This window comes from Martes martes, assembly GCF_963455335.1.
Source record: "Martes martes genome assembly, chromosome: 11".
Taxonomy (NCBI): domain Eukaryota; kingdom Metazoa; phylum Chordata; class Mammalia; order Carnivora; family Mustelidae; genus Martes; species Martes martes.
The window spans coordinates 13,580,614-13,599,989 of record NC_137899.1 but is presented as its reverse complement, the minus strand read 5'-3'; the positions used below and the strand labels follow the sequence as shown (position 1 = coordinate 13,599,989).

Below are 19,376 nucleotides of genomic sequence, written 5' to 3'. Positions count from 1 at the left end.
CAAGTCTCATAAATTTATGCCAGGGGCCTCCTTTCCCCAGAGTCCCATTACTGTTCTGAAAGATAATAACGAGGACAGTTTCTTGTATCTATCTAGTCCATGGGAGAGGACAAACTGGCCCATGCAAGTGGACCATTAAATCATGGACTTATTTGCACAGCAATAGAACCATCATGAAGATTACAGTGACCCCCGTCCATTAATTTTTCTCTTTCTCTCTTTTGGTTATCTTTCCCCCCTCAGGTGCAGAAAATTTGGATCAATGCCAGTTTGTTTAATTGGATTTTTTAAATAAGCATAGACACAAAAAAATACCAAGCCGTCCTTCTGAGCTCTTTCAGTGAGCTCAACAAGGGCCAAATCAATTAAGCAAATTGCTTTAAAAAATAACCTACCGGCTCCAAATAACCTCTTGCCTACTTCAGAGATAGTGCCTGCTAAGGTTTATTCAGGACAAATTTTTCCAGCTGAATACCAGCTTCTCAAAACTGGGGATTTACAAGGGAAACGCTGACAGGAACTTCAACTGTGGTTGCAAAAGAGTGCAGCTCTAATCCAGCAGCGTCGTTCTGACAGCAGTTAGGGGACAAAGCCATACCAAGCTGGACGCCTGGATGCTCACCCAGCCTGTGGCTGTGGCCTGATTTACTTGTGCCCGCAGTAGGGCACTCCTATTAGAACTATCTGCACTCTTTAGTTTCCTTAAATAAATAGACATGAAACTTGAAACACCACCTGGGTAGAAGGTTCCACGGTTTTCTTTATCCCTTTGTTTGCCGCTCCCCCCCACTTACCGTTTAATAGGCAGAGCACAGGGCTGTGTTTTCTTGTGAGCAGTAATATGTAACCAGAACAAACAGAGGACATAGGAAAGGTGGAGAAAAGTTAGATATATAAGCAAGAAAAAGTGAGTTATTGATTTTATTGACTGGTCTGTTAACTTCTGACATTGCAATAAAGTCTTATTTATTTGTATACAGAAGACTCAATTACATAGATACATATCATTTTAACAACTGGGTTATTTACAGGAGAATTGCTGCTTCATAAATAATATAGACCTGGGATTTCTCGAGCTGATGTTTATCCATTGTTACCCAAGGAAGTTGCAGACAGGGCACGCATACACCTGCCTGTGGTCATTAGAACAGCATTACAATAGGCTATGGAGAAGAAAGGATTGCAGGCAAAAGAGCAAGAATGAACTAAGGAGGGGGTCTCAGCCCAGCTAAGGTCTGCAGTAAATAATCTTGGGGGTAATCAGATCGCACACAGAGTCGAACTATTACTGAACTATTACTCCTTTGCCAGCATGGGAAAACTGTCACTGGAGATGGTTGGCTTAAAGGATCCAGGTCTTTAAACTTCCTTTTCAATTATACAAGCCATTATGATTATAGTCCAGTCTTTGTAGTTTTTTTTTTTCTTCCAGGCTTTAGATTTTTAGACATGAAGGGTATGTCTCAAAGGAAGTTTGATACGAATAGGATCAAATATTCCTGAAAGTCTTCTCTTGACGGGGCAACTAGTGGAAATGGAGAGGACATCCTGGGGGCTGTCCCTAGTTGCCTACAGTTCCCTGGAGCCTTGTTCAGAGTCTCTTGAAATAATTCTTTGTTTAACTGTTAGTCTAATACATAGCTTCCCTGTTAGTTGGAAGCTCCAAAGGCCCAAAGGTCTTGCCTGGTCATCATGCAGTAAATATTTGTCGGGAATGAGTGGATTAATTAAATGATGAGGAGAAGTGGGGCCACACGCTATTCTTTTTACGTGTCCCCAGCACCTTGCAAAATAGCCCCCCACCTAATGTTGGGGATAATGAAAGAGCGAAGGGTTGTTTAGCATCACCATTTCCCAGAGGAGGTGGCTAGCGTTCAGAGTCGATTGTGATCCTGGAGCTCGGACACAGGTCTTGAGCCTCAGAGTCCCCCAAGAACAGCTGCCCCACAGAGCAAGAGCAGAGAGCAAAGGTACCTTGTAAGAAAATGCGAGTGTATCTTGGCTATCGTGAAGGATACCGCAATCAACATAGGACACAGTCTCTTCGAGATCCTGATTTCAATTCCTTCAGGGATATACCCAGAATGGAGATTGTTGGCTCAGATGGCAGTTCAATTTTTAATGTGGGGGGGGTGGGGGAGGAATTTTTTTACTGTTCTCCCAGAAGCTGTACCGTTTTCATTCACACCGGTAGCATGCGACGGTTTCAGTTTCTCCATATCCCCTCCAACACTTTCTAATCTTTTTGGGGGGTGGGGGTGGTAATAGCTATGCTAACAGGTGTCAGATGATAACTCATTGTCCACAGTATCCAAGGTATGGAAACAACCTAAATGCCCAGCCATGGATGAATGGATAAAGAAAATGTGGTGGATCCATAAAATGGAACACATTTCAGCCTTTAAAAAAGGAAGGAAATTCTGCTGTATGCAACATGGATGAACCTTGGGATGTTATGTTAGGTGAAATAATGCAGTCCCAGAAAAAAGAATACTTCGTGATTCCACGTATATGAAGCATCTAAAATAGTCAAACTCATAGCAATGGATAGTAGAATGGTGGTTGCCAGGAGCTGGGGTGGAGGAGAGAGGGAAGAGGGGAGTTGCTGTTGGGTGGGTATAATGTTCTGGTTATATAAGATGACTAAATGCTCTAAGCACAACATTGTGCCTATAGTTAACAATACTATTTCATTAAGAGGGTAGATCTCATGTTAACTGTTCTTACCACAATAAAATCAACTAATAAAATAAAATAGAGTAGAAAATGCAAACGGAACCCAGGCTGGGCTCTAAGCAATCCCTTGCCACTTGCTTACCCATGAGGGCTGTGACCACCTCCTTTGTGGCTTGGTCTCCCTGGACCTTAGGTATTTATTTGGTCTTTATTTTCTGAGTCCACCCGTACACACATCTGTGCTTCTTTGCCCTACTGCAGAGCCAAGTTCTGTTTTGGACTCACATTCAGACACCACCCCAGCGTGTGTTTGATTGCTAGGCACAACGGAGCCATTTTTGGCCAAAGCCATCCTCACCAGATATTGCCCTGAAAATCATGCCTCCTGCTCCAAGGGTATCATTTCTTTCCTTCTTTTCCACATCAGCCCCACATGACTATAGGTACTTCTGTCCTGAGTTCTGTCTCCTTTGAGTGTGAGTGATGCCTGTCACGCCTGCACCCCAGAGCCTTTGCAAACGCTAGGGGAGGTTGCTGTCAGTGCAGTTCCTTCCTGCCTCTGTGTTCCTTTTCCTGACACACCTGTGGGCTCTGCCTGCCCTTGAGGCACTGACATTGCCAGAGGTGAAGGCTCAGCGGGTTGTCACGTCCAACAGCTGTGGCCGGTTTCCCACGCATTGCGTGGAGCACTGCCTGCTCTGTGTTCGGGAGCCACGCGGTGCATTGTGAAGCGCAGGCTGAGGGGTCTCACTACCCCCAGACCTAATGGCGATGATGAGCAGGCTCACATTTGCTACATGTTTACTAGGAGATGCAACTTACTTGTGTGGATTAGTGTACTTAATCCTCGTTTCTGAAGAAGGTACCATTCTTATTTCAATTTTACAGATGATGAAACTGAGCTGGGCAAGATAAAGCAACTTGCTTGAGGTTGGTCTTGTAAGTGGTAGAGATGAGCAACCTGATTTCAGAGCCTCTGCTCCTCATCGTAAGGCTCTCATGGTCTCGTTAGATCCCTCCCCGGGGCTGACCAGGCAAAAGGAAGTTAGAGATTTATTATTTTCGGAGGATGTGTGATTAGAAGGGTGAACACGAGTGGAAATTGTGCAGTTAGGAGGCATTGGAGCTTTTGAGAGAGGAGATGCTGTGTTTTTTTGGATGTGTGGGAGGTGTGCTGTTGAGAAATACTGGACAGGATCTCAGAGGAGTTTTTAGATGTAACCGTTTAGATTTGGAAGACATCCTCATTCTCCAGTCTTCCAGCACTGCCTTCCCCTTCCTGAATTCATTCTTGGACACTGGCTGCCATGTGTCTGATTTTTCATGTTCCTCTGAAGTGTCACCTCACTGCAGGGTGTCCTCTGTGGCCACACGTTTTCCTTTCCTTCTTTCTCTAGATCCTTTGTAACAATACTCCAGTTATAATTGATCATGACAGCTAACACTGTGAAGCATTTATTACATTCCAGGCACAATGCTGGGCTCTTTCTACTCAGTACTCTGTTTCACCTTCACAGCTGTAATGCAATTACTATCACTACCTCCATGTTACAGTTGGGGAAACTTAAGATCAGAGAGGTTGAGTAACTTATCCAAAGTCACACAGATGGCACCCATGAAGCAAAGTTAAAAACACAAGTCATTCTGACACCACACTCTGTTTAAAGACTCCTGTATCCTCCTTTTTATGGTTCTATTTATGGGCTCAAGAAAATGATTTTCTTGCATTTTTCAGAATCCTACTTTCTAGACATCTGACTCTGCTCTACATTTCTGTTCTTGACAAGTAAACCGTCTAGAAATACAGGCATATTATCCCTGGGATCCTGTTACTTCAGCGTGGCCCTGTTGCTGGGAATTAAGTCTAGACTAAGAATACCACTTCCTGCTTGCTCAGCCTCCCAAGAGATGAATCTGTCAGACAGACTAACCAGGAACTTATCAGATGTTCTGCTTTTAGCAGACACTTCCAGGAGAAACCCTTCATCACCAAACACTTCTCCCAAACAGAAATTTTATAATTTGCATTAGATAACATCATCCATATCCTCCATCTGATTTGGGATCCATCAGATACCCTCAAAATGGAAGTTATATCTTTTAACTGAGGAAGAGAAAAGCAGTCCCCAACATTCAGGAGCTGGCCTGGCACTCACCTCCTAAACACAATCTCATAGAACGTCAACGTCAAACAGGACCACTCTGCCCGTGATGGGTCGGGATAAAACTGAGGTCACTCCAAAATCATGTCTGAAGGCACACAAACACAAGAACGTTGTCCGGACTACAAAATGACCAAATATTCACCCATCCTGGTACAGTGAGTGAATACCATGCTCTCACCAATGACAGCTGTGGTTTGACTTCGCCTTTCCTGTCTTCTTCACGAGACTCGTTAAAGCACTCAATCATTAAATTGCCACCACTCCCAATGTGGAGCAAAGTCCCACTTTCCTGAACCTCCCCAAATCACTTGACCTAAGCCCAAACCCTCTGAGTCATTCCTTCCAAGACCTTCCTACCGCGATGCCTCTTTGCTTCCGTGGTAAACATTCTCCCTCCTTCCAATGAGTCTATAAATCAAAATTAGTTCAACTACATGATGGTCCTTGCTGAAGAACTGACATACCTAGATGCTCCTCATTATATACATTCTTAGATTAGCATATAACCAAAGATTTGCTTACAAGGCAGGATGGGGTTGAAAGAACACAAGAACTTGACCAGATGTGAGTTTGAATCCCAGCTTCTCCTCCTCCTTTTTTAAATTTTTTATTTTTTTAAGTTTTTTAAATTTATTTGACAGATCACAAGTAGACAGGGAGGCAGGCAGAGAGAGAGAGAGAGAGGAGGAAGCAGGCTCCCTGCTGAGCAGAGAGCCCGATGCAGGGCTCGATTCCAGGACCCTGGGATCATGACCTGAGCCGAAGGCAGAGACTTTAACCCACTGAGCCACCCAGGCACCCCCTTTTTAAATTTTTTAAAATAAGCTGTGGATTGGGGTCAGTTACTTAAATTTCCAGGGCCTGAATTCTAATGTCATGGGGTTGGTATGAGGACTGAAGGAGATGACCTATGTAGAATATTCTAGTGTGTTGCCAGACTCTTGCCTGATACTCTATGACTGTTACCTTTCTCTGGGGTCTTCCTGGGATCCCTTCTTGACTGGATTCGTTCGTTCTAAGTAAGGAATTTTATCCAACTACCATAGTCCACTCATAAATTCTAACCCACCAAATTTTGGAGATATTTAAACATTGTATGTAAAATCTCCAGTTTATTCTATTGGATATTTTCTGTGCCCAAACTTATAGACATAATCAAGTCAATGATACTAATGTATTTTATTCATTCTGAGAAATACAACTTATCCCCCATATTTTAATGTGATATCTTAAAAGGAAGATTTGGGGATAAAAAAATGGATGTGTATTATAATCAGCAGTGTGTCATGGTTTAATTGGGAGCTTTTTTTCCTTCTTAGTGAAAACATAAAATATTCATGAGTTATACATCCATAGCAGTCGAGATTTAAAGAAAACTGTATATGTTTTTAAATGATGGCATATGTTTTCTTTCACTATTTCACCTTTTCACACTTGTAGTTAGTGGTTTGCTGTTTCTTATTTCAGTTCTGACCTTACCATTCTCAAGTCAAATGTAAATTCAATAAGTAGATCTTAAAAGTATTTGGACTGGGGCGCCTGGGTGGCTCAGTGGGTTAAAGCCTCTGCCTTCGGCTCAGGTCATGATTCCAGGGTCCTGGGATCGAGCCCCGCATCGGGCTCTCTGCCCAGCAGGGAGCCTGCTTCCTCTGCTCTCTCTGCCTGCTTCTCTGCCTACTTGTGATCTCTGCCTGTCAAATAAATAAATAAAATCTTTAAAAAAAAGTATTTGGACTTAAAACCTTACAGTTTTTGTCTGAGTCCAAGTCACATTTGGGAGGCACATTTTTACATTATGAGCTCTGACACAGATCCAAAAATAAGTTAATACAACAAATAGAAATTGCAACACATTTGATACTGTCATGTAATGGAGTGAAAATAATGGTAAAAAACAATACGAACAAGTTCTGTGAAGCTTTTGTTCTATTTGACTTTAAGTGGAACGAAACCTTCAGAACAAGAGGACAACAAAATAATGCTTTGCTAAAAGGATAAAAGAATATGACCTAAGTCTATTAGCGATATAACACTCTATGAATGCACTCAAGTTAATAGCATCTTCTAGCAATAGATACTTTTTCAATTACAGGAATGCTAAGGGATAAATAGACTAAGTGAGAGAAAAATGGTCATGGACACAGGAATCAGACTAGATGTTTGGCTGTTTGGTTTTTTATAACCAACTGTAGGGGAAGAAACATCTAACCAATGATCTATGGATGGGGCATGAATTTGCATTTTCTATTCTGGATCCCTTCAATCGTGTTACAGATGCAATGTGTTGTTACCCCTTCTCTGAAGGTTTGGTAGCACTTGGTAACTTGTTCCCAGTGAGCTGTGCAACATCCTTCTGTCTCTTCCCATGCAGTTTTGTCACAGAAGCTCTGGGACCATAAGGGGCTGTTAACTAGGGGGAATGCTACCGGCACACGTCATGCAGTTCCTCTGGGAGCCTTTCCTTCCTGTGCTTTGCTGAGTTTTGCATGATTCCTCTTCCACCCATCTTGAATTGCACACAAGAATGATCGCAAACTCTACACTTTTGGTGGATCTGTAGAAATGCGGTTTTATTTCAGCTTTAAGAGATTTAAAATTTTTATTCCCCATTTTTAAAGTGGTGCTCTGGCTACTTTTGCACAGAATGTGCTGTTCTGAGAGTAAATAACTGAAATGGATAGGCCAGACTCTTATCTACACGGATCCTCACAAATGGAAAAGCAAAGATGTGGATACAGAAGGAGAAAGTGTCAGGAAAATTGCCATAAATCACAGAGCAAGAATACGGGGCTGCATTTGGCATCACTTTTGTTGTGTTTTAAAAAGGATAAATATGCTTCCCTTTAAGAATGTAGGACCCACTCTTCCTGCTGTGAACCTCTTTGCTGGGAGTCCTCCCACAGGTTGCGGGGGGCGAGGACTTGTCGAGGGTTATTACTGTGACAGAGAATTCCTCTTGGATGTGTTCTTCTGAATCCTCATGTGCCCCTGCCCTGACTTCTGTGAGATAGGATTCCACAGTTTCCTGAGTGCCTGGTGAAAGTTAGGTGTTTTAGGTATATTTGTGCTTAAAGGCCACACAAGTGAAGGAAGGAAGGAAGGAAGGAAGGAAGGAAAGAAGGAAAGAAGGAAGGAAGGAAGGAAGGAAGGAGAAGGGAAACAAGGGAGGGATGAGGGCAGGAGAAAGGAAGAAGGAAAGGGGTGGGTGGGAAGGAACGACTTATTTACAAACTCAAAACCAGTGCTTTGCACACTTCAAAACCAGTGCTTTGCACACTTCACTGTGGGTGTGAATTACCTGGGGATTTTGTCACAATGTGGATTCTGATTCAGTGGACCTCAGGCCTGGATGGGCTGGGACCTGCAGATGGGCATTTCCAACAAGGTCCTGGTGCTGCCATTGCTGCTGGCCCAGAGATCATGCCTTGAGAATGGAGACCCTAAGAATGCAGCTGTCATGTAGCTAGTTCATTATGAACATTATTTTAAGGAAGATAGGGGTGTTTATTTCTTAGGAATTTGTCACAGTCTCTCTGGGAAAAAATGGGGCACAGAAAAATCTTGTAAATGGTAGGACCCACCCTTAGCTCTCCTCCCATCATGTGTACGCCATTTCTAGTCATCCATCACCCTCTTTCCCACACCTGGAACCTAGAGGTCTCCACAGCCAAGTTCCACTAGGAAAATACCCAAAAGACATCTTTCTATCATGGCATTGGGGATTTATTATGTTCCATCTCCCTAAAACATTTGCATTTGGTGCATGGGATAGTGTAGCCTTCGCATCTAGTAGAGCTGGAATCAAATCCTGAAGCTATCACTCATTAACTCTGGGACCATAGATGAGTTATTCAACTTGTCTAAACCTTAGCTTACACAACTATAAAATGGGAATGATAATCCTGATAACACGGGGCTTCCACGGAGATTAAATGAGAAAATGTACATAAAATACTGAGCAAAGTGTCTGGCCCTCAGTAAGTATTCAGTAAATGGTAGCTATTTTGAGATATTTGAGCAGTAGATAGTCTAACTGATAAAGACATGAGCTTTCCATTGATCAGATGGCCTGGGATAAGGTGTCATTTAGTTGTCACATGAATAATAGTGAGTTAACCTCTATAAAGTTTAGTTTCCTGTGTTAGTGGACATAACAGTCATAAACTTAACATTACAGGGTTATTGTAAGGGTTGATAAAATAATATATACAAAGAAATCAATGTATTATTTAGCACATAGAACTTTATATAAAGAAAATTATACTGATGTCTCTAAAAATAAGGATGGAAGGGAAAAGAGGGATTAGTTATTTCAAGAAGAAATATTTTCAGAGTGTTTGTCAGATATATTCTGTCTCTGGAGGATGCTAGGGAGAGGCACACTGATTCTTTAAACCGTAGTATGCAAACAAGAAGATCCCCAGTGCTCTGTGACACACCAGTGTCCCCTAACATTAAACAGACACTGTTTAAGTGGAAAATGGAAAAAAAAAAAGTCCAAAGCAGGGAGTTTTTCATTAGTCTAAATTTTTTCTATTTAAAGGATTATCTTTTAAATGTAAACACACCCATGGGGCCCCTGGGTGAAGCGTCTGCCTTTGGCTCAGGTCATGATTCCAGGGTCCTGAGATCGAGTCCCCCATCGGGCTCCCTTCTCAGCCGGGATCCTTCTTCTCCCTCTGCCTCTCCCACTGCCTTTTCCCTCCACTTGTTCACTTTCTCTCAAACAAATAAATGAAATATTAAAAAAAAAACAAAGAAATGTAAACACATCTTTTTGGGTAAGAGAGGAACATTAAAATGCCTTTGTTTGATAACGACAGTTCCTGGCAGTTGTTTTTTTTTTTAAAGATTTTATTTATTTATTTGACAGATAGAGATCACAAGTAGGCAGAGAGGCAGGCAGAGAGAGGGGGGAGCAGTCTCCCTGCTGAGCAGAGAGCCCAATGCGGGGTTCAATCCCAGGACCCCGGGATCATGACCTGAGCCGAAGGCAGAGGCTTTAACCCACTGAGCCACCCAGGTGCCCCAGTTCCTGGCGGTTTTGAAGATATTTTTGCTTGGCAAAATTAAATGCTAAGATCTTCCTAGCCACACGATTATTAGCATGCCACTTTAATTTGACTGATCTGTGACATCCCAGAGTCTGGGAAAATCCGTGGTCTGTGACGATCCAATCACCTGATCTTTGCGTCAGAAATGCACCCACCGAAGATAGAGGACCGCAAGTTTCTGCACCAGGGTAGGGGGATGTCTCTGAGATCCTATATTCTGAATATTTTATCAGACGTAACTGTACCCAGAAGCTGTCCTTTCCAATTGAAATAATGATTTATTCCGTTGTAACTAACGGTTAAATCATGTTCAAAACATCGGATCATTGGCCTCCTTGCGGCTGAAGGGTGGTGCTGAGTTCAGGCCTCTGGAAGGCATCTAGGGTTGCTAAGGAGCAAAGCGGGGATGATACACTACTGTGGTTTCCAGGACACTTTGGTGTGAGCCATGATTTGGGGCTCACGTTACCATGACACAGCAATGTCTGTTTGACATCCCCCCTCCCTTTCAGGCTTGGGGTTTCCAGGTATCTACATGGGGCTGCTCAGTGAAGAGCATCGCAACACTGCAACAGTCTAAATCTGCTACTGAGACTTCTGATGGGGCAGCCCTACAGACCGCTGTAGGGCCACAAGACAGGCTTGCAGATATTCAGAAACAAACCTGAATGTTGCTAGATGAGGCTGGAGGATGGACTAGCACAAGAACTCTAACAACCTCTACCCTACCCCATACCATTGGAATGCCGCAGCACTATAGCACAGGTGTTATGTGGGAGAAGGTAGACCAGCTTCCCCGGTTTTGGCCTCATCGTCCCACTCTGAAACACACAAGCATGTGCATGCGGACACGCACACGTGCACACATACACGCATTTTCACCTAAGCTTTTAAAGCAGATTAATTAACTGCTCTGACCCTCCTTCAAGCACATTTAAGGTCAGTTCTCAGTCATTCTTGCACATTGTACCATGGGTAGCTAATGTGGGAGAACTTTTGCAAAAGGCCAGTTATATTGTCCTGGAGTATTTAGATCATGTCCCCTTGTCAGCAAGCTTGGTGAAGGTCCAGTAGCCAGCTAGTCAGAAGAGAAAGGGTACGAGTTTGGTTTTTTTTGTTGTTGTTTTTTATTAGTGAAAACACACTGTTCAAAAGCGAGGCCTGCAACTCAAGAAGATATGTGACATGTTCTCTATGATTTCCCTTTTGCAGGATGCATACCTTGTCCTCCCAATTTAAGGATAGGTAAATGAGGAGTCATAGGGAACAAAGCCATGTTTTATCTTAAGTTTCTACCAAATGTTTATGTGGTCATTGGTAGTGATGTCTAATAGATGCACTGATGATTTGTGAGTTCAGTTTCTTGTTGGGGAAAAAGACCATATCTAAATCCCTCTGTGGACGCAAACATCATTTTCAAAATTTGTATTGATTTGGAAAAATGCCTCCCCAATGTGGGTATAGGTGCAACTTTCAAAATTTGAGGACCTTTTATAAGTAAGTCCCTTGACAGAAAACTAGTAATCCAAAATTGTCAGTGGGAGTTGACAGCAAGCCAAAGGCAGGGGTCACTCTAGGGGCCTGGGAGCAGCTGTAGGCACCCAGGACTCCTCACAGAGCGGGGCTCTGAGACCACTGTCTGGCCATTCTTAGTAATTTACCTCTGAAATTATGTCTTCTAAGTCAAGACTGATGGGACAACAAAAGTGAGTGAGAGGGTGGGTGGAGGCTTAGAGTCTCTGGTAGTCTAGCCGCTGTCTCCTCACCTCCCCCAGGCCCTGCTCCCTGCCCCTGGCACCCCAGGACCCCTGGAAGCCTGGCTGTGACTGTCACTCTCTCCATCCTGCCTTTCCTGGGGGCCTAGGTCAGGGGCACAGAGGGTCATCTGCTCAGTGTACGACTCAGCAGAGGCTCCCCACCTACCCCGGATTCAGGTGTACCTACCCCTTGCTCATCCCAGCAAGGAGCTTGCAAACCTGTGGGTCTACCCAGCAGCCTTGGGAAAGAGGAGATGGACTTCCTAGCCTCACACCAGGGACCTGCGGTTTTATTTGGCAACGAACCCCACAAATTATGCCAGCAGGACCTGGTGTAGGGTTAAGCATGGATGAAGCATGAAAGGAGGAGGCTCCATACATAGGCCTAAAAGCACAGGGTATATTTGACCGTCTTCTCCCTGGGCTGTGGCAGAGTCCTATCAATGAGCTGAGAGCAAAGTCTTCATACCTGAGTTGGAAATAGTGTTGATTTAAAAAGACGTTGTAAAAATTAGACAAACCATTTTCAGGTGATTTAAAATCTGTGTCTAAATGTGTTCAGTTCACTTTGATACAAATCTCCATCATTTTAGAATACCAACTAATGGGGCGCCTGGGTGGCTCAGTTAGTTATGCGTCTGACTTTGGCTTGGGGCATGATCCCAGAGATCCAGGATTGAGTCCTGCATTGGGCTCCATGCTCAGCGGGGAGTCTGTTTCTCTCTCTGTCTGCTGCTCCCCCTGCTTGTGCTCTCTCTCTCTCAAATAAATAAATAACATCTTTTGGGGCGCCTGGGTGGCTCAGTGGGTTAAAGCCTCTGCCTTCGGCTCAGGTCATGATCCCAGGGTCCTGGGATCGAGCCCCACATCGGGCTCTCTGCTCAGCAGGAAGCCTGCTTCCTCCTCTCTCTCTGCCTGCCTCTCTGCCTACTTGTGATCTCTCTCTGTCAAATAAATAAAATCTTTAAAAAAAAAAAAAAATAAAAAAATAAATAAATAAATAACATCTTTTAAAAAAAATACCAACTCACTAAAGCATACATGTACACTGACATGCATGCATATTTTCCCATGCACACATGCATGCATACATATGGATTTACATATGTACCTGGTGAAAAGCTGGCCTGCAGAAGATGTGAAGGTGAGTTAGAATCTTTGCCCTACAGCAACCTCTTTGACCTCAACCGCAGCTACTTCTTCCTAGGAACATTGCCAAAGGCAACAGAAGCAAGGGCAAAAATGAACTATTGGGATTTCATCAAGATCAAAAGCTTTTGCACAGCAAAGGAAACAGTTAACAAAACCAAAAGACAACTGACAGAATGGGAGAAGATATTTGCAAACGACATATCAGATAAAGGGCTAGTATCCAAAATCTATAAAGAGCTTATCAAACTCAATACCCAAAGAACAAATAATCCAGTCAAGAAATGGGCAGAGGACATGAACAGACATTTCTGCAAAGAAGACATCCAGATGGCCAACAGACACGTGAAAAAATGCTCCACATCACTCGGCATCAGGGAAATACAAATCAAAACCACAATGAGATACCACCTCACACCAGTCAGAATGGCTAAAATTAACAAGTCAAGAAATGACAGATGCTGACAAGGATGCGGAGAGAGGGGAACCCTCCTACACAGCTGGTGGGAATGCAAGCTGGTGCAACCACTCTGGAAAACAGTGTGGAGGTTCCTCAAAAAACTGAAAATAGAGCTACCCTATGACCCAGCAATTGCACTACTGGGTATATATCCTAAAGATACAAACGTGGTGCTCTGAAGGGGCACATGCACCCGAATGTTTATAGCAGCAATGTCCACAATAGCCAAACTGTGGAAAGAGCCTAGATGTCCATCAACAGATGAATGGATAAGGAAGATGTGGTATATATACACAATGGAATACTATGCAGCCATCAAAAGACATGAAATCTTACCATTTGTGACGACGTGGATGGAACTAGAGGGTATCATGCTTAGCGAAATAAGTCAATCGGAGAAAGACAACTATCATATGATCTCTTTGATATGAGGAAGTGGAGATGCAAGGCGGGGGGGGTTGGGAGGAGGTAGGAAAAGAAAAAATGAAAAGATGGGATTGGGAGGGAGACAAACCATAAAAGACTCAATCTCAAAAAACAGACTGAGGGTTGCTGGGGGGAGGGGGGACGGGAGAGGGTGGTGGGGAAATGGACATTGGGGAGGGTATGGGCTATGATGAGTGCTGTGAAATGTGTAAACCTGGCGATTCACAGACCTGTACCCCTGGGGATAAAAATACATTATATGTTTATTAAAATAAAAAAATTTAAAAAAAAAAAGAATCTTTGCCCTGGAAGAACTCCTATTCTTGTGGAGATAGCAGTCCTCAAGGAATAATCCATACCCCAAAACTCCCTCTGTGCCAATAGTATGTCGTGGAATTTTGCTTAAATGGGTTTGATGACTCTCTGTTTTTTCATCTCTTTTCTGAAAGGAAGCATTTACAGAAGTGGAGACCTTTACTGGCCTAGATATCACAGGAGTTCAGCTCTGCTTTTATTAGATGGATGTGAAAACAAATGATAAAAAATTGTTGCAGGGAGACTGGAGAGAGATTTAGTAAATTCTGAGAAAGGAAAAAAAAAATGTCTTTATTCTCCAGCACGCATAGATTAAGCCCACTGGTAGAACAGAATTTTCTACTTTGGAATAATTCTGGTAGATATTACAAAAACATCTGAAGATAATCAAGTCCAAATAAGGGATTTGTAGGATTTCTTGTTATACTTTATCGAGATATCTCAAATCTCCCTTCGACTTCTCACAACATACGTGCAGCCTTTAAATAAATATCAGCCTTTAGGACCACTGAACACCTAGACCCTCCGTCAGAGAAAACTGGATTTCCCTCCACTAAAGGCCGGGGAGGTCACCTGCTAGAAGAATAAAGAAATTCATTTATCACATGAATGTCATCAGACTTCTGTTCTCCAGGCTTCCATGAGTGAAGTTATAAGTACTTGTCAGCAGGACTTGCAAAAACACACAAACCCTTATGTGAATGAATGAACATTTAATTTCCAAGTGCAGCTTATTACTCTAGAGTCTCCAATTCTACCAGGGGTCTGGATGGCGTTCTGTATGTAAATTCATGTGTGGCCAGTATCCTAAAGAAATCCCAACTGGCAAAAGCAGGGGCAAGCCATGGGAGAGGCTTGAAAAAGATTTTTATAGACACACTCACTCCCTCCTTGGCATTTAGGAATCTTGAAGAAACTGAAAGAAAACAGAGTGCAATTGAGGGGGGCCTCTGCCCTGTTTAGCTGGGTTCACATACCCAACATGAAATAATAATGTCTTCAACTGTCCATCTTATAATAAACAACCTTTGCGTCAGTTCTCTGGCCGGTGAAAACCGCAAACAGTGGGTAAGGAAGGTCCGAATACCAGAAAAAGCTAAGCGATCCCTGCGACCTTTACATGATTATGTCCGTGCTAATGTGTAGAAGACAGAAACCCAAACTCTTTCTCTCTGAAGAAACCAGTTTTTACAAGTGCATCCGTGGGACGGGAGGGGGAGAAGGCGGAACTGGCTTATTTTGGATAAGCAGTTCTGGCTCCTTTTCCATCTATACTGGCCTCGAGGTCTCTTCACAAAGGGAACGGGATAAGGCTCCAGAAAGGAGTATACCCTCTTAGGATTAAAGATGTTATATTTGCTTCTTTAAAATGACTTTTTTGGAAAAGTCAACTCCCAAAAGGGCTGGAAGGGGGGAGGGGTGGCTGAGAGCATTTAATCCACTACTAGAATGTATACCTTTGTTACTTGTAGAGTAACAGGGAGGTGCCAAACCTGGGTTTGCCTTAGTTAATGAAAACGCATTGTATGAAGAAGAAGGAGGAAGAGGAAGAAGAAGAGGAAGAGGAGGAGAAGGAGGAGGAAAAGGAGGGGGGGGCACCTGGGTGGCTCAGTCTGTTAAGCATCTGCCTCTAGCTCAGGTCCTGATCCCAGAGTCTTAGAATCAAGCCCTGCATTGGGCTCCCTGTTCAGCGGGGAGTCTGCTTTTCCCTCTACTCTCCCTCTGTTCTTTATCTCTCTCTCTCTCTCAAATAAATAAATAAATAAATAAATCTATCTTTTAAAAATTAAATAATATTAAATACATTAAAAACAAATTGAGTTAAATCATAGTAGTCAACAGAATTAGCACAGACATGCACTGTCCCATGAAATTTACAAATCTCTGTGCTCATTTAATCCTTATAAACAGCAACCCTATGAGGGAGGCATTATTATCATCCCGGACTTTTAGAGGAGTAAGCTGATGTATAAAGAAGTTGGAAAACAAGCCCAAGTTCACGTACCTAGCTAAGTGGCATAAACTGAGACCCAGGCAGAGCTTCAAGTTTAAAAGAGCCCTTGCTTTTAACCTGGACATCAAACTGCTTCTCGTCTCTGAATTGGAATTGAGGTAGAATCTGCCAATAAGCTAATAATTTAAAGGTATTTCCAGGCTTATACCAAACAATAGTAAATAGTCAAGTGGATGTCAATGCCTGTCTTCTGGGAATTCTACCACTCCCAAATTAAAAGCCAAACCTCTATTTCCACTAAGTGAAGATTTCAATCAGTGCAAATACCCTGCCCGCCTTAGGGACTGGGTGTGCAGAGTGCAGACTGTCCCCGCTCCACGAAAGCCCACAGGCGCTGCCTGATAAGTGCAGCCTATTACACTCAGAACAGGCCATGGAGAGCACTCTGGGCATCCCTGGTCTCCAGAGAGGTAATGTGTGTCTTAGGATCCTGATCAGGAGGAACTTGCCCAGCCTGTTAAAGTTCATGTTCTCACGTCTATGGCACGGGAAATAGGTGACCTCAGAGTCTCCCCTAACACGCAGCTATGTGCTGCTTCAAATCTCTCGGAAACCCTTAGCCAACGTCATTTATTCATTCTGATTGCTGGCTCCCCCGCTCTGGCTCTGAGAAGGCCCCTGATTTGGGAGCTGCCTTCCGACCAGACAGATCCGTTTATGGTCCTACAAGGTTAAGCATGATACATGTGTTTGGGGAAAATGGAGATGTGCATTAAGAAGAAACATTACTTTTTGATCCTGGCAGGAGAGCATACATAATCTCTTCTAAAGCCTGTGCAAGACTTCATTTTACACATGAAATTGTGTGGAATTGCCCTGTACTGCCCTGAACATGGTTTTTGAGAATAATCAGCCTCAAGACAAGCTGCCCTGGGCTGGGGAGGGCCCCCGGCAACAAAGAATAAATTGTAAGCAAATGTAATCTGTGTAAAGTTATGGGCAACAAACAACAAACAACATCTCATTGATACAGCGCCTGTTCGGGACAGATCCTATCCCTTACAATGGTATATCATTAAGAACAAGGTCCAAAAGCAGACCTGGTCCACATGAAAAAACACTGAGGCCAGGGGGCCTGGCATAGCATAGAAAAGTTTTGAAATTAAGACATACATGTGTTTTAATGGTGCAGAAGGGTTTTTCTCTCTTTCTGTGTATTGTAAAACTTTCTTTCCACAGTCTAGTGTCAAAATCCATGCCCAGTGGGAATGAGGAAGCCACCCCAAAATTTTAAAGTGTCTTCAGAACTAAACCAAAGTGGGTTTTTAGCTATTTCAGAATATGCCTAAGACCAAAAGCATCCCTCAGGGCCCTGGGTTTGCTCTATAAAAGTCCACAAAGCCCTGCTGAGAATTTTAAGGCAAAGTTGGACTTGATTATATGAGAACAGAAAATATGAGATTCAACCAGCAAAGTTCACCATTTAAAGTGTCCTACTACTCAAGCATAATGAGTACATCACCTATAAAAAATTTAGAAGAAAGGTCTCATGCACATTATGAGGAAATTGTTGGCGTCTTATGATGGGTCATCTTAGCCTTGTTATTAAATGACAGCAATCATTAAAATGCCAAACATATTTTGACAGAATTCACTTTATAAAATGTCAGCAAGTCTGTGTTTTTATTAGTTTGTTCCAAATCAATTTAGAAATTTCAATAGAATGCTTGTAAGTATTCCCCAAGCAATGTCCAGTCCTGACTTTCTGCACAAAAAAATATTACAAATTAATCAGATTTTCAGATTTCTGCATAATGGCTTTGCACATTTATTGCTTAATCCTATTATAAAATGCTGTTATGATTGACACATCGCAGTGGAGATAGAAGTCAATTGAATAATATGTAGCAGTCAATTTTATTTGTAGCTTAATGTGCTGAAATATTTTTTTCCACATTTCCATTATTTATAAGTCTGTCCCTTTGGAGAATATATAGAAGAATTTGTTTTAAATGAGCCAATAATACCTTCTTTAAAATTTATAAGCGTGACAGAATCGTATCTTTTTTTCTCCGCCGTCCATGGCATGCCAGTAAACAGGGTTTGAATTGTCTCCCACTTGCTATTCATAGGACAAACATCAGGAAAGAGGATCTCGTTAAGGGTGGCTTGGAATTGGATTTCAACCACCAAGAAAACAAAAGCTACTGAGTCGAGCCCCTCAAAAATTGCAGCCGGATCTATTTATTTATTTTTTGCTTACCTATTCATCTGTTTATGGTTCCTGCCGCTATGTTACCTGCTCCCGTCTGTCCGGAAAACAGAGCACACCGCCACACACAGAGAAACTACTCTGTTTGTAAGAAGACGTGTAAGATTTGCCATTTTGGTGGGAATTCATTCTTTGTGCTTTGGCATCCAACAGGATTCTGGCACAGGCAAGAAGCTGTGATCCACACACAGCACAGCGGGGATGCCCGCAGTTAGGGTGTTATTCCTACTGTTTCATTTAGCGCCCAGGTAACTGGCTTCAGGACATCCCTGTGCTGTCCAGGGTATCACCCTAGGTGAATTGGAAAAGGCTGTCTCTAAGAAAACACATTCGTATGAGTTGGTATCTGCAATGGGTACAGAGAAAAGGCTTCCAAGGCTCTGCAGTCATATTAAGGGATAATACAGATGTACTTGGTCACGTCTGAGATCTCGTGTTCTCTGGCTTTGGGAAATTAGATTAGCTATTGCCCGGCTGTGCACAAAGGATGCGGTTTCCCACCCACACAGGGCATTGGGATATGCGGTACAAACCGATGGATCATGCAAGCCTGTTAGTGCGACTGACGATAGTGTCACTTCCCCTTCGCCCCCGGTCCCAGCCTTCTCCCTCCCGGAATGACTGGCCATCCTGAATATCCATTAGCATAATTTATGCAGTTGACAAGTGATTTGAGCACTGGAGCTATTGATAAACCACTCTGGCATGTCATCTGTACCTTAATGTTATGTGACATCACAGGAAAATGGGGTCATGGGCAGTTCCCGGGCTGGATCTTCTATTAAAGGGAGCACTTCTCTTTTGAATTCCAGGGGCCAGAGGAAACCCGGCTCTATCAGACCCAGGCACTCCTGACCAACACCAGGCCAGTCAGAACCACCCCCCTTTCCCGGTTGGGCCGCAGGTCAGTATCTCTTGACTGCTTTTCCATTAGGCTGCATTTAGGATGGTTTAACCATATAAATAACTGAATAAATAGTAATGAGTTAAATCCAATCAACTCCAACAGAGCAAACATGGTGATAAATTTTTGTGTGGAAAACTGTATGACTGCATTATTTATTAAATGCCATCAAGGAGAAAAAAAGTGTTTGCAGAACTCCTCTCTTTTTAAAGGCAATGTTGGTTTTAATCATTTGGAAACTCTT

The 19,376-nt window shown here is 43.0% G+C and overlaps 1 protein-coding gene across 2 annotated transcripts in view; it reads left to right on the top strand.

Moving 5' to 3' along the window:
- The window catches only part of POU6F2 (POU class 6 homeobox 2), a gene marked incomplete at both ends in the record, with an annotated part of 470,710 nt that overhangs the window by 208,949 nt on the left and 242,385 nt on the right, over window positions 1-19,376 (top strand). For both annotated transcript variants that reach the window (XM_080818777.1, XM_080818778.1), the window contains one exon: window positions 19,041-19,132. In XM_080818777.1, the coding sequence (XP_080674903.1) occupies window positions 19,041-19,132 (92 nt within the window). The remainder of the gene's footprint in view (window positions 1-19,040; window positions 19,133-19,376) is intronic.